Here is a 14,997-nt window from a genome sequence, read left to right on the forward strand (position 1 = left end):
CTAATGCCATTATAAATTACAATAGCTTTTATTTAAGTATTAATTATTTAAAAAAATCAAAAGCCATTGTTATTTGTAAGTCACGTAAATACAACACATATTGCATTATAAATGCTATAGGTGTCACATTTGCCAAAGTTATAACTATTGGCATTGTAAATGACAAAGCTATTAATTTCGCTATTTTTAAAACCAACACATAAATAAAAAATGTGTCATGTACAATACCATTAGCTCAAACTTTCCTAATGCGAGACCTATTGCATTGCAAATGCTTGTTTAAATTTACAGATCCATCGAATAAACTGGCATTCGCCACATTTTGATGCAGCATGACGAATTCATGTGCAAATGTCATGATTCATGCGCACGCCTACAGAATGATGCAGCCTCCTTACTGCATAGCATCTTGCAGATTATGTAGAAAATGTCCAAAAAACGTTTTGGCAAAGCCAATAAGTTGAAAAGGAGAGACCTGTTGGTTTTCCCAATGCTTGTTTTTCGTATACATGCATTCCAAACTGTCAGTGTCTTATCGTGAGATGTTATGCACATGAGGCCCCCCCCCCCCTACCTGCGACTGTCTTACATACGCAGGGACCCCTACAGACGGCAAAATGTCTAGCTACACCACTGTTGTAACAAAAGGTACAGGATGCAAGTGGGTACATTTGTGAAGCATGGTAAAAATCACATGAGAGACCTGCCTGGCCAATAGACATCGTTTACAGCCATAGCATAAACATATTATTATCATGGCAGTGAAAGTAAATGTGGCAAAATACCATAATAATTAGAGCAGCTTTACTAATACATAAGCTTTCACACGTGTTACACCAGTGCAAAGGTCAAATTCGAGTTTATTACGACTGTACAGTGAAATTGACACAATGAAAACACCTTTTACTGCCCCACAGATTGCATGTAACAATTTTATTACCATTGGTGAGGGTGAGGATGGGCATCCTGACTCAATCTAAGGCTTGGCTCTCCTGGGCCATGCCCCTCCCCCCCCCCCCCCCCCACTCAACAATGCCAATAAATAGAATATTGCACTTTGCACATCTGCATGCATTGTAGATATTAGCATTCAGATTAAGAACATATTTTTAAAAATAGTGTTATCAATACATACCTGTAATTTAATGTCTTGTGCGAAATAGTGACTCCATATGTGATTGCAGGAAAACTTACCTATTATTTAGTGACTCCTGATGTAGCGCCTGTGATGTAATGTATCCCAATGTAGAGCCCTCAATGTAATGGGGAACATAGGAAACTGACTCGCTGGAGTGGAGCGCCACAGACCTATGCGTCTGTGACATCATTGGCGCTGCTATCTGGACGTCAAGGTGCTTTCAACTCCAAGCCGCTTTCTGGTTGGGGTGATATAAGAGACACTGTTGATGCAGAGCAGTGCAGATTACTTGAGTCATGATACTATGTGTTTCCTGCCCTTATTTGGCATGGGGCCTATCCTTACTGAGGGAACGACAATGTTATTTGCTATATTCCTCTGTGAGCCAGAGAGCAGGGAGGGGTAAAGCATTTGTGGACCTAGGAGATCTTGCTTCGCACTTTCTTTAGATGTTTATGATTATTATGTTAGGGTAGAGCCAGCATATGCACCTTGTAGGGGAACATTCCTATTGATCTTACCAGTAGATCTTGGGCTACACCTCCCACGTTTTTAAGCTCAGCTTTGGCGGCATTGCCAAACTAAGCTATCTTGCACGATACATTTGTCTGGGATCATTCTGGTTGTTGTGGTTGTAATATCAGTACACATGGTCACCACATTAGACTTGTTGTGCACCAGTACTCTGTCCTTAGGCTATAAATCCTTCACTACTTCTTTCCTCCCACATGCTGTTCTCTAAGCCAAAGAGAGTAGAACATCAAGGGCCAGATGTAGGTAACACATTTTTAACGACTCTAAAATACCGATTTTTACCGAATCGGTATTTTAGAAAAGTGAAACGAGATGTAGGTCAAAATTCGGTAAAAATACGGAATCGGTAAAATTCGGTAACCCCGTCTCGGTATTTACCGAATCGGTATTTACCGATACGGCAAATACCGAATCGGTAACTCACATGCAATCCTATGGGCCTGGAGGCCCATAGGAATGCATTGAAACTACCGAATCTGTATTTACCGAATCGGTAAATACCGAATCGGTAAATACCGAGTTGGGGATACAAAATATCAGGCAGTTGAAGTATCAACCAATCATGTGCCTCCATCCCGCCCCTCAGCCAACCAACAGAGCAATAGACCAATCCTGTGCATCGACCCCACCCCACAACCAGGAAGTGGCCACACCCATGCAGGTGCAGTGTACCTGATCACACAGGAGAGCAGTCACACAGAGACAGGCTGTTGTGAAGCAGAGCCCTGCAGGAGAAACAAATGGAGCCCCAAGACTCTCAGAGGGAAGGTGCAGAGAGGAAGAGGAAGATGAAGTTTAGCACTGGTGAACTTCAGGTGCTGGTGGAGGAGGTAGTCAAGCACTACCCAAAAATCTTTGGAAAGTAGTCCCTGCAGGTACCAGAGGCTGTCAAGAGGAACACCTGGCTGGGGATCCAGACCAAATTCAACGCCATAGGAGTGACCAACAGGGAAGTGGGCGACCTAAAAAAGCGATGGTACGATCTAAGGATCATCACTAAGAAGAAACTGGCTGCAAGAAGCAAGGAGGCCAATGCTACAGGTGGAGGGAAGAACAAGGCACCTCCACTCACGGACCTGGAAGAGCTTGTGGAGTCCACACTGGAGCCAGAGTGCGTCCTGGGGATTGGTGATGCAGACCGCTCAGCCCGAGCTGCAGCTAAGAAAGGTAAGGGACATGTCCATCATCCCCCACCCCCTGCCTGTGTTCCTCCCCCCATGTTGCTATGTATAGAGGGAATCCAGTTCTGACCTTAGTATGCACCTGCAATGCATTATGGGAGTGGTAGTCATAAGAATACCCATATGAGCAGTCAACATGAAATGTCGTCAGGCATGCCACACAATACAATCAGACACATGGGAGGAGCAGAAAATAGTGATGTGAAAATGTAATTTAATAGTGATGTACACGGTGAAAGCACCACTAAGATACTGTCCATGTCTGTCCACAGGGGAGACATCACGCAAGTCACAGCAGGTGAGGGGGAAGACACATCCCCAAAGGGATAGCAGTGAGCAAGAAGGCAGGGATGCTGGGCCCAGCAGTGCAAGACCTACAGCACCTTGCACACAAGCAGCAGACATACCAGAGGCAGACGACACCATGCTACTGGAAGCATCTCCTGTGCTCATTGGCTCACCACTACCTGAGTCAGAACAACCACACACACCAGCAGACACAGAGGTTTCTGAAATCTTCAGGCCTGTGAGGCATGAGGGTCCCCCGCATAGGATCCTACAAACATCCTCGGATGAGGAAGGGGAGTGTGAGGAGTCAATGCAGTCTATGGCCGGAAATGCACCAGGTCATACATCCACTCCTGTCAGGCCATCTGGTGGAACAAGACGTCGTAGGGTCCGGGAGTCAGGCGGCAGTGGCCGTGATGAGAATGTGTTCCAAGGCCTTGAGACCACAATGGTGAAGGTGCAGCGCCTGCAGGCAAAAGGGATAAGTGCAGTACACAGGCAAATGCGAATTCTGAACACCAACTTCACAGACATGAACAAGGGAATAGCATCAATGGCAGACAGCATGAGGGACATGGCAGATGGAGTCAGGGACATGTCTCAGTGTGTGATGACACTCTGTGAGGAACTACGTGAGGACCGTGCACAAAGGCGCAGGGAGAGCCATCGTACGCACCAGCAGACAAGCGGCATGCGCCAACTTGCAACTGCAACTTCACTGATGTGTCGCCGTTCAGTTGAGATGCAGGAGGGGCTGGTGCACTGCTGTACTGACCTCACACGGGGGATGGGGAGAGTCACTACAGCGATGGAAGTGTTGCTGACAAACCAGTCAGCCACCACAGGAGCAGAAGGTGTCGGGGACACAGATACCGCTAGTAGCAGGGGCAGCATCCCTGTCCCTGAAATAAGGAGGAGTAGCAGACGCCAGAGTGCTGCCGCTGGCACAGCAGACTTTGAACTCAGCCAACCTCATGCATCACGCGGGGCTGTTCATGGGCGCAAGCAGTGAGTCTGCCATGTTCAGTTGGACATGTGAGGGTGAGGTAACCCCCGTACACACAGTAGTGCCAGGCACACTAGTATGTGACATTTGTGGCTCATGTCTTTTCTACGTAGTGCTAAATAAACTATGTGCATTGACGTACAACACGTGCTTTGTCTCGATACTTACTCAGAAGTAGTTGTGTGTGATTTCTGCCCGTCTCTGTCTTCCATCTGTGGGTGTTGGTACTCCGACTGTGTTGGCTGCTGGTAGTGCCTGCTCATCGTCATGGTCTTCATAGTCCTCCAATTCCACCTCTGTGCCCCTCTTAGTTGCGAGGTTGTGCAACATTGCACAGGTTGCAATTATCTTACAGCACGTTACAGGTGCGTACTGCCGTGCCCCCCCCCCCCCCACTTTTGTGGAGGCAGCGGAACCGGCTCTTCAGGAGGCCAAAGGTGCACTCAACGATATTCCGGGTGGATTTATGTGCCACATTGTAACGTCTCTGGCTGGGGGTTGTGGGGTTGAGGTAGGGTGTCAGGACGAAGGAACGGAGTGCATATGCACTATCCACTAATGTGGAAGAAAAAAGATACATTACTCAGATGCACACATTGACATACGTCTGCTTCATCTATCAAGGGAGTGTCACCCATTTCTTTAACTAGCAGGTATCCTTCCCCAAATTCACCCGCTGTCAGGCGGGTATAGATCCCACTGTTTTGGAAGATATATGAATCGTGGGTGCTTCCTGGGTATCTGGCCACTATATCGGTGATGATGTACTTGGCATCACAGATTGCTTGTACATTAACTGTGTGTGTAGACTTCCTGTTCCTGTATATGTGCTCTGTGGCAGCTGGGGGGCAAATGGGGATGTGGGTCCCATCAATGCAGCCAATCACGTGTGGGAAGTTTGCCATGAGGTAAAAGTCAGTCTTGGTCCTGAGCAAGTCCGCATCAGTGTCTGGGAAGTGGATGTAGTGATCCATTCTTTGCAGCATGGCATCCAGGAACTTTCTGAAAAAACGCGACAGGCAGCTCTGGGACACCCCACCTACCGCTGCCACAACACTCTGGTAGCTCCCAGATGCTAGGAGGTGTATGCTACAGAGCACCTGGACATGGGGTGGGATGGCATGGGCCCTTGGTCTTGGGTGGTCCAGGAGTGGGTGCAGGTCCCTGATCAGGTCCATGATGGTTTCAGGGTGCAGTCTGTATCTCTGCAGTATCTCTGGCTATGTCAATTGGAAGAGTGTAATCCTTTGCCTATATACCTGCTCCTCCCTTCTCCATACCCTCTGACCTGCTGCCTGTAGCCTTAGCCGTCTTGCTATGACGTAAAAAGCCGCCATTCTGGTTCCAGTGTTGCATTTTGGGGCCCTTTTTTATAGGCTGCACCTGATTACCACCTGCTTGCAATCCATGTTAAATACTGATTCATAATTACCGAATTTCGGTGCAATTCGGTAATTTAAGACTCACCTACATCTCGATGGCGTGGTATTTTCCATTTCGTAATTTCCGATTCGGTAATTTTACCGATTCGGAACATTTACCGACTCTGTATATTTTCCGAATCGGTAATTTAACCGATTCGGAACTTTTACCGACTCAGCATTATTTCCGATTCGGTAATTTTACCGATTCGGCAATATTACAGATTCGATATCTTTACCGAGCCGGTAATCTACCGATTCGATATTTTTTCCGGATTTAGGCGACCTACATCTCATTGTCCAAATACCGGTCGGTAACGGCCTAAAACACTGATTTTCGGCCGTTACCGACCGGTATTAGGCTACCTACATCTGGCCCCAAGACTGTGCAGCTAAAAGGAAGGAATAAAACCAGAATATCGTAGTCAGTATCGTTGGACAAAAATATTGTGTTCTAAATAGAGTTTACAAAGATATTACCATGTTGGAGTTAATAGTAGAAAATCTAAATCCAACAAGGTCATTTTGTAAATGATACTTAGGGCACAATATTTATGTCACGTTATATTTTGTATATTATACTTTGACATGCAACAAAGAGAAATGAGGCTGTGAATCCAAGTAGGCATGGGGGTTGGAGGGGAGTAGCTTTTAATACAATGGCAGATGCTCAGGCCCTTCCAGGCCTATGCATTTCAAGTCATGGGTCATACACAATCAATCAATCAATCATTGTACTTATAAAGCGCGCTACTTACCCGTGGGAGTATCAAGGTGCTGAAGGGGATGGGCGGGTGCTGCTACTGCTCGAAGAGCCAGGTCTTGAGGAGTCTTCTGAAGGTGAGCAGGTCTTGGGTCTGTCGTAGGTGGGTATGGAGGGTGTTCCAAGTTTTTGAGGCGAGGAAGGAGAAGGATCTGCCTCCGCAGGTCGTTCGTTGGATGTAGGTCTCTCAGGTGGGGGGTGATGTAGCTGCGGCGGGGGACGTTGAGGATCAGTCGGGCGGAGGCGTTTTGTATGCGTTGCAGTCGTTGCAGGTGTTTGGCTGGGATTTCTGCATAGAGTGTGTTGCCGTAGTCCAACCTGCTGCTGACGAGGGCCTGTGTCACCGTTCTTCTTGTCTCGGTGGGGATCCACTTGTAGATCCTGCGAAGCATGCGGAGGGTGTTGTAGCAGGAGGAGGAGATGGCATTGACCTGTTTCGACATGGAGAGGGAGGAGTCGAGGATTATTCCTAGGTTGCGTGCGTGGTCGGTGGGTGTCGGTGCTGTTCCCAGTGTGGTCGGCCACCAGGAGTCGTCCCAGGCTGCGGGGGTGGATCCGAGGATGAGGACCTCAGTCTTGTCAGAGTTCAGCTTCAGTAGGCTGCCTCTCATCCATTCGGCGACAGCCTTCATTCCCTTGTGGAGGTTGGTTTTGGCGGTGTGCGGGTCCTTGATGAGGGAGAGGATGAGCTGGGTGTTGTCGGGGTAGGAGATGATTTTGAGGTCGTGCTGGCAGGCGACGTGAGCGAGGGGGGCCATGTAGACGTTGAACTGCACAAGTCTCCAATATTTCCGGTCAGAGGCCTCTATTCCTCTGTACTCTCACTTACTCCTTCACTGGGTTCTCTGTGTCTTACTGGTTACCTGCATACACTTCAGATCAGCCTCCCTTGTGTTTGTAAGTGGTCAGTGTGTATTACATCTCTTTTCCAGGCATGGTTGCGGCTCTACGGTTACCTTCCTCAGGGAAGTCGGCAGATGTCCACCCTGCGGTCTGCACAGATCCTTTCTTCTGCAATCTCCGAGATGCAACGATTCTACGGCATCACAGTCACCGGCGTGCTGGACGAAGAGACCAAAAAGTGAGGTGCCATCTCTGCTCCTCACACCTCTACGTCACACAGACTCTGCCTATTCTCTTTCATCAGCACCTCTAAGTCTCCCACTCCTCATCAGCACCTTTAATTCTTTCAGACCTCGTACGCATCAGCAGCACCTCTATCTAAGTCTCCACTGCTCTTCCTCTCTTGCATCATCATCTCTCAGTCCATTGTTCTCACGTACCCTCTTCAATTATTTTCCTCTTCCTCCCTCACTTCACATAAAATGTTTCTTCTGGTCTCCCTCTCACACTCACTCTTTTCTTCTTCCATATATTTCTCCATAGATTCAGCCCTCTCCCCTGTCTTGTTTGTTTTTCACCTAACATCTAACTTCCCACTGATTTAAGCTCTCGCCTCTACTTGCCATGACACGCCACGCGTAAGCACAGCTACCTGTTTGTGCACTCCCCACACCTCACACCCAGCCCAAAGATTGTTCTCATATATACCACCTACAAAATAGTCCCTCTTCTAACCATGCTCGACCAATGGAGTAGCCTCTTGTCCATCCTAAAGTGCCTTGGGCCTCCCAGTGGCTGGAGGGTGCTATATTAACTGCCAGAACAATATAGCATGCCCTCAGTCGCTTCCCATGGTCCTTCTCACTCTGCCTTTCCAACTAGCCTCCCTCTGCTTCTCGTTTCCTTTCCTCTGTGTAGAATTCAAGCGTCCAAATGACATTGATCAGTTTATTGTGGTTGTGGATGTTTATCTAGTGTCCAAACCATGGCTAACCCACTCCTCCAACTCGTTCCCATGGGAGTGACTCTGCCAGCGCTTCCAACTGCAGCTCACACATGATGAGCATTTGTGCACTAATGCCACCAGCAAAGCTGTCATCGAAAAAAAACTCCCTAGGCAATGAGAGGTCGACAGGATTAACAGACCTTATTAACTAGCATCATGATGAAGTGAACTCAGTGTAACTGAAATATTTTTAAAATGTAATTTCTTTCATTCAAATTAATAAAAAGTGTTGGAGACAATCTCATAGAAAGTGATAAAGTTAGGCAAATTCGCATCCTGATACAAAAATACAATTATGACAATACAACAAAAATAGACACTTGCACAAAGTAACTCATTGCATATAAAATAAAATAAACATACATTTTCCAATATAGCAGATATTCAAAGACATACAATACAATAATAAGCAAAAAGTGGCTGCTAGATGGACCTTCTACACGCGTTTCGGTGCACACTGTACCTTCATCAGGAAAGCCGCAATAATTGTTCCTAAAAAGTGAATTAAAAATTAAGTAAAATTCACTGAGATTCCAGATATATAATAAAATGATCAACTACAATACCTTCACCATAGGATTGCGAAAAAAGAAGAAAAAAAGAAAAAATTGAAACTGGGAATAAGTTCAGGTAGGGGAATATGTGGAACTAGTACCACCATTGTCCCAAAGAAAGACCTTGTGAACGGGAAAAAAATCCCTTCATCATGTTGCTAGTTAATATGGTCTGTTCTTATTGCCTAGGGAGTTTTTCTTTGATTGCATATTTGCCCTGCCCTTGGAATTTCAATTACCTGCAGGGGGTCCTTGTTATTTACATTAGCAGCACAGCTGTCAATATCCCTACACCACTGCCTGAAGTGTACCCATAAGCATCATTCCCACGCTACTACGTGGAGCACCTGCTGCCAGTGTCCCTACACCACTACCTGGAACTCATACAGTTAGCATCCCTACAGCACAGCGAAAGTCAACATTCCTTCATTGCTTCCTGCTGCTCACCCATCACTGCCGGTAGCTCACCCGTCACTGCCTGCAGCTCACCCGTCACTGTCTGCGGCTCACCCGTCCCTGCCAGCAGCTCACCCATCACTACCTGAAGCTCACCATTCCTGCCTGCAGCTCACCCGTCACTGCCTGCAGCTCACCCATCACTGCCTGCAGCTCATTCGTGACTACCTGCAGCTCACCCATCACTGCCTGCAGCTCACCCGTCACTGCCTTCAGCTCACCCGTCACTACCAGCAGCGCACCCATCACTACCTGCAGCTCACCCGTCACTGCCTGCAGCTCACCCGTCCCTGCCAGCAGCTCACCCATAGCTACCTGAAGCTCACCATTCCTGCCTGCAGCTCACCCGTCACTGCTTGCAGCTCACCCATCACTACCTGCAGCTCACCCGTCACTGCCTGCAGCTCACCCGTCACTGCCTGCAGCTCACCCGTCACTGCCTGCAGCTCACCCGTCACTGCCTTCAGCTCACCCGTCACTGCCTGCAGCTCACCCGTCACTACCAGCAGCTCACCCATCACTACCTGCAGCTCACCCATCACTACCTGCAGCTCACCCGTCACTGCCTGCAGCTCACCCGTCCCTGCCAGCAGCTCACCCATCACTACCTGAAGCTCACCATTCCTGCCTGCAGCTCACCCGTCTCTGCCTGAAGCTCACCCGTCACTACCTGCAGCTCACCCGTCACTACCTGCAGCTCACCCGTCACTGCCTGCAGCTCACCCGTCACTGCCTTCAGCTCACCCGTCACTACCAGCAGCTCACCCGTCACTACCAGCAGCTCACCATTCCTGCCTGCAGCTTACCCGTCACTGCCTGCAGCTCATCCGTCACTGCCTGCAGCTCATCCGTCACTGCCTGCAGCTCATCTGTCACTGCCTGCAGCTCATCTGTCACTGCCTGCAGCTCATCCGTCACTGCCTGCAGCTAACCCGTAACTGCCTGCAGCTCACCCAGAGTCAACATTCTTCATCGCTTCCTGCAGCTCACCCATCACTGCCTGCAGCTCACCCATCACTGCCTGCAGCTCACCTGTCACTGCCTGCAGCTCACCCGTCACTGCCTGCAGCTCACCCGTCACTGCCTGCAGCTCACCCGTCACTGCCTGCAGCTCACCCGTCACTGCCTGCAGCTCACCTGTCACTGCCTGCAGCTCACCCACAGCCAACATTCCTTCATCGCTTCCTGCTGCTCACCCATCAGTGCCTGCAGCTCACCCATCACTACCGGCAGCTCACCCGTCACTGCCTGCAGCTTACCCATCACTACCTGTAGCTCACCCGTCACTGCCTGCAGCTCACCCGTCACTACCTGCAGCTCACCTGTCAGTACCTGCAGCTCACCCATCAATACCTGCAGCTCACCCATTCCTGCCTGCAGCTCACCCGTCACTGCCTGTAGCTCACCCTTCACTACCTGTAGCTCACCCATCACTGCCTGCAGCTCACCCGTCACTGCCTGCAGCTCACCCGTCACTACCTGCAGCTCACCCGTCACTACCTGCAGCTCACCCGTCACTACCTGCAGCTCACCCGTCACTACCTGCAGCTCACCCGTCACTACCTGCAGCTCACCCGTCACTGCCTGCATCTCACCGATCACTGCCTGAGGCTCACCCGTCACTGCCTGCAGCTCACCCGTCACTACCGGCAGCTCACCCGTCACTGCCTGCAGCTCACCCATCACTACCTGTTGCTCACCCGTCACTGCCTGCAGCTCACCCGTCACTACCTGCAGCTCACCCGTCACTACCTGCAGCTCACCCATCAATACCTTCAGCTCACCCATTCCTGCCTGCAGCTCACCCGTCACTTCCTGTAGCTCACCCTTCACTACCTGTAGCTCACCCGTCACTGCCCACAGCTCACCCGTCACTGCCCACAGCTCACCCGTCACTGCCCACAGCTCACCCGTCACTACCTGCAGCTCACCCGTCACTACCGGCAGCTCACCCGTCACTACCGGCAGCTCACCCGTCACTACCTGCAGCTCACCCGTCACTACCTGCAGCTCACCCGTCACTACCTGAAGCTCACCCATCACTACCTGCAGCTAATCGTCACTGCCTGCAGCTCACCCGTCACTGCCTGCAGCTCACCCATCACTGCCTGCAGCTCACCCGTCACTGCCTTCAGTTCACCCATCACTGACTGCAGCTCACCCAGAGTCAACATTCCTTCATCGCTTCCTGCAGCTCACCCATCACTGCCTGCAGCTCACCTATCACTGCCTGCATCTCACCGATCAGTGCGTGCGGCTCACCCATCATTGCCTGCAGCTCACCCGTCATTGCCTGCAGCTCACTCGTCATTGCCTGCAGCTCACTCGTCATTGCCTGCAGCTCACTCGTCATTGCCTGCAGCTCACCCGTCACTGCCTGCAGCTCACCCGTCACTGCCTCCAGCTCACCCGTCACTGCCTGCAGCTCATCCACTGCCAACATTCCTTCATCCCTTCCTGTTGCTCATCCATCACTGCCTGCTGCTCACCCATTACTGCCTGCAACTCACCCGTCACTGCCTGCAGCTCACCCAGCATTGCCTGCAGCTCACCTGTCACTGCCTGCAGCTCACCTGTCACTGCCTGCAGCTCACCCATCACTGCCTGCAGCTCACCAATCACTGCCTGCAGCTCACACACAGTCAACATTCCTTCATCGCTTCCTGCTGCTCACCCGTCACTGCCAAGCAGCTCACCCGTCACTGCCAAGCAGCTCACCCGTCACTGCCTGCAGCTCACCCATCACTGCCTGCAGCTCACCCAGTCAACAGTCCTTCATCGCTTCCTGCTGCTCACCCATCACTGCCTGTAGTGTACCCGTCACAGCCTGCAGCTCACCCGTCACTGCCTGCAGCTCACCCGTCACTGCCTGCAGCTCGCCCGTCACTGCCTGCAGCTCGCCCGTCACTGCCTGCAGCTCGCCCATCACTGCCTGCAGCTTGCCCATCACTACCTGCAGCTCACCCACAGTCAAGATTCCTTCATTGCTTCCTGCTGATCACCTTCAGTTAGCACCACTCTGCCACTGCCTGCAGCTCGCCCGTCACTGCCTGCAGCTCGCCCGTCACTGCCTACAGCTCCCCCGTCACTGCCTGAAACTCCCCCATCACTGCCTGCAGCTCGCCCATCACTGCCTGCAGCTCGCCCATCACTGCCTGCAGCTCACCCGTCACTGCCTGCAGTTAATCCGCAAACAGCACTCCTGCCCACCGTCTTCCGCTAATACACAGCCAGCACTCCTGTATCATTGCCTGCAGCTCACCAACAATCAAGATTCCTTCATTGGTTCCTGCTGCTCACCCCAGTTAGCACCCCTCTGCCACTGCCTGCAGCTCTCTCATCTCTGCCTGCAGCTCACCCACCACTGCATGCAGCCCACTCATCTCTGCCTGCAGCTCACCCACCACTACCTGCAGCTCACTCATCTCTGCCTGCAGCTCACCCATCACTGCCTGCAGCTCACCCATCACTGCCTGCATTTAATCCGCAAACAGCACTCCTGCCCACCGTCTTCCGCTAATACACAGCCAGCACTCCTGTATCATTGCCTGCAGCTCACCAACAATCAAGATTCCTTCATTGGTTCCTGCTGCTCACCCCCAGTTAGCACCCCTCTGCCACTGCCTGCAGCTCTCTCATCTCTGCCTGCAGCTCACCCACCACTGCATGCAGCACACTCATCTCTGCCTGCAGCTCACCCACCACTACCTGCAGCTCACTCATCTCTGCCTGCAGCTCACGCATCACTGCCTGCAGCTCAACCATCACTGCCTGCAGTTAATCCGCAAACAGCACTCATGCCCACCGTCTTCCGCTAATCCACAGACAGCATTCCTGTAACACTGCCTGCAGCTTATCCAGAGACAGCACTCCTGTATCACTGCCTGCAGCTAACCCATCACTGCCTGCAGCTCACTCATCACTGCCTGCACCTAATCCGCAGACAGCACTCCTGCATCACTGCCTGCAACTAATCCGCAGACAGCACTCCTGCATCCCTGCCTGCAGCTTATCCGCAGAGAGCACTCCTGCCTACTACCTGCAGCTCATCTGCAGACAGCACTCCTGCATCACTGCCTGCAACTAATCCGCAGAGAACACTCCTCCATCACTGCCTGCAACTAATCCACAGAGAGCACTCCTGCCCACTGTCTACAGCTCAGAACAAGGAAATTATGTTTGGGGATTGATGTGGCACAATTATTTCCAGGGAAAATATGTAGCTCATCCACAGACCGCACTCCTGCATTACTGCCTGCAGCTCAACCACAGACAGCACTACTGCATCACTGCCTGCAGCTCATCCACGGACAGCACTCCTGCGTCACTGCCTGCAGCTCAACCACAGACAGCACTACTGCATCACTGCCTGCAGCTCAACCACAGACAGCACTCCTGCATCACTGCCTGCAGCTCAACCACAGACAGCACTACTGCATCACTGCCTGCAGCTCAACCACAGACAGCACTCCTGCATCACTGCCTGCAGCTCAACCACAGACAGCACTACTGCATCACTGCCTGCAGCTCAACCACAGACAGCACTACTGCATCACTGCCTGCAGCTCATCCACAGACAGCACTCCTGCATCACTGCCTGCAGCTCAACCACAGACAGCACTACTGCATCACTGCCTGCAGCTCAACCACAGTCAGCACTACTGCATCACTGCCTGCAGCTCAACCACAGACAGCACTCCTGCATCACTGCCTGCAGCTCATCCACAGACAGCACTCCTGCATCACTTCCTGCAGCTCAACCGCAGACAGCACTGCTGCATCACTGCCTGCAGCTCAACCGCAGACAGCACTACTGCATCACTGCCTGCAGCTCATCCACAGACAGCACTCCTGCATCACTTCCTGCAGCTCAACCGCAGACAGCACTGCTGCATCACTGCCTGCAGCTCAACCGCAGACAGCACTACTGCATCACTGCCTGCAGCTCATCCACAGACAGCACTCCTGCATCACTTCCTGCAGCTCAACCGCAGACAGCACTGCTGCATCACTGCCTGCAGCTCAACCGCAGACCGCACTACTGCATCACTGCCTGCAGCTCAACCACAGACAGCACTACTGCATCACTGCCTGCAGCTCAGCCGCACACAGCACTCCTACATCACTGCCTGCAGCTCATCCACAGACAGCACTCCTGCATCACTGCCTACAGCTCATCCGCAGACAGCACTCCTGCATCACTGCCTGCAGCTCAACCACAGACAGCACTACTGCATCACTGCCTGCAGTTCAACCACAGACAGCACTACTGCATCACTGCCTGCAGCTCATCCACAGACAGCACTCCTGCATCACTGCCTGCAGCTCAACCACAGACAGCACTACTGCATCACTGCCTGCAGCTCAACCACAGACAGCACTACTGCATCACTGCCTGCTGCTCATCCACAGACAGCACTCCTGCATCACTGCCTGCAGCTCAACCGCAGACAGCACTGCTGCATCACTGCCTGCAGCTCAACCGCAGACCGCACTACTGCATCACTGCCTGCAGCTCATCCGCAGACAGCACTCCTGCATCACTGCCTGCAGCTCATCCGCAGACAGCACTTCTGCATCACTGCCTGCAGCTAATCCGCAGACAGCACTCCTGCATCACTGCCTGCAGCTCATCCGCAGACAGCACTCCTGCATCACTGCCTGCAGCTCATCCGCAGACAGCACTCCTGCATCACTGCCTGCAGCTCATCCGCAGACAGCACTCCTGCATCACTGCCTGCAGCTAATCCGCAGACAGCACTTCTGCATCACTGCCTGCAGCTCATCCGCAGACAGCACTCTTGCAT

The 14,997-nt window shown here is 51.6% G+C and overlaps 1 protein-coding gene across 1 annotated transcript in view; it reads left to right on the forward strand.

The window, feature by feature from the left end:
* The window catches only part of MMP15 (matrix metallopeptidase 15), a 226,653-nt gene that overhangs the window by 148,991 nt on the left and 62,665 nt on the right, over window positions 1-14,997 (forward strand). Inside the window, exon 2 of the mRNA XM_086947792.1 lies at window positions 7,264-7,412. Within this exon, the coding sequence (XP_086803918.1) occupies window positions 7,264-7,412 (149 nt within the window). The remainder of the gene's footprint in view (window positions 1-7,263; window positions 7,413-14,997) is intronic.

The sequence above is a fragment of the Lissotriton vulgaris genome, chromosome 12, assembly GCF_964263255.1.
Source record: "Lissotriton vulgaris chromosome 12, aLisVul1.2, whole genome shotgun sequence".
Taxonomy (NCBI): domain Eukaryota; kingdom Metazoa; phylum Chordata; class Amphibia; order Caudata; family Salamandridae; genus Lissotriton; species Lissotriton vulgaris.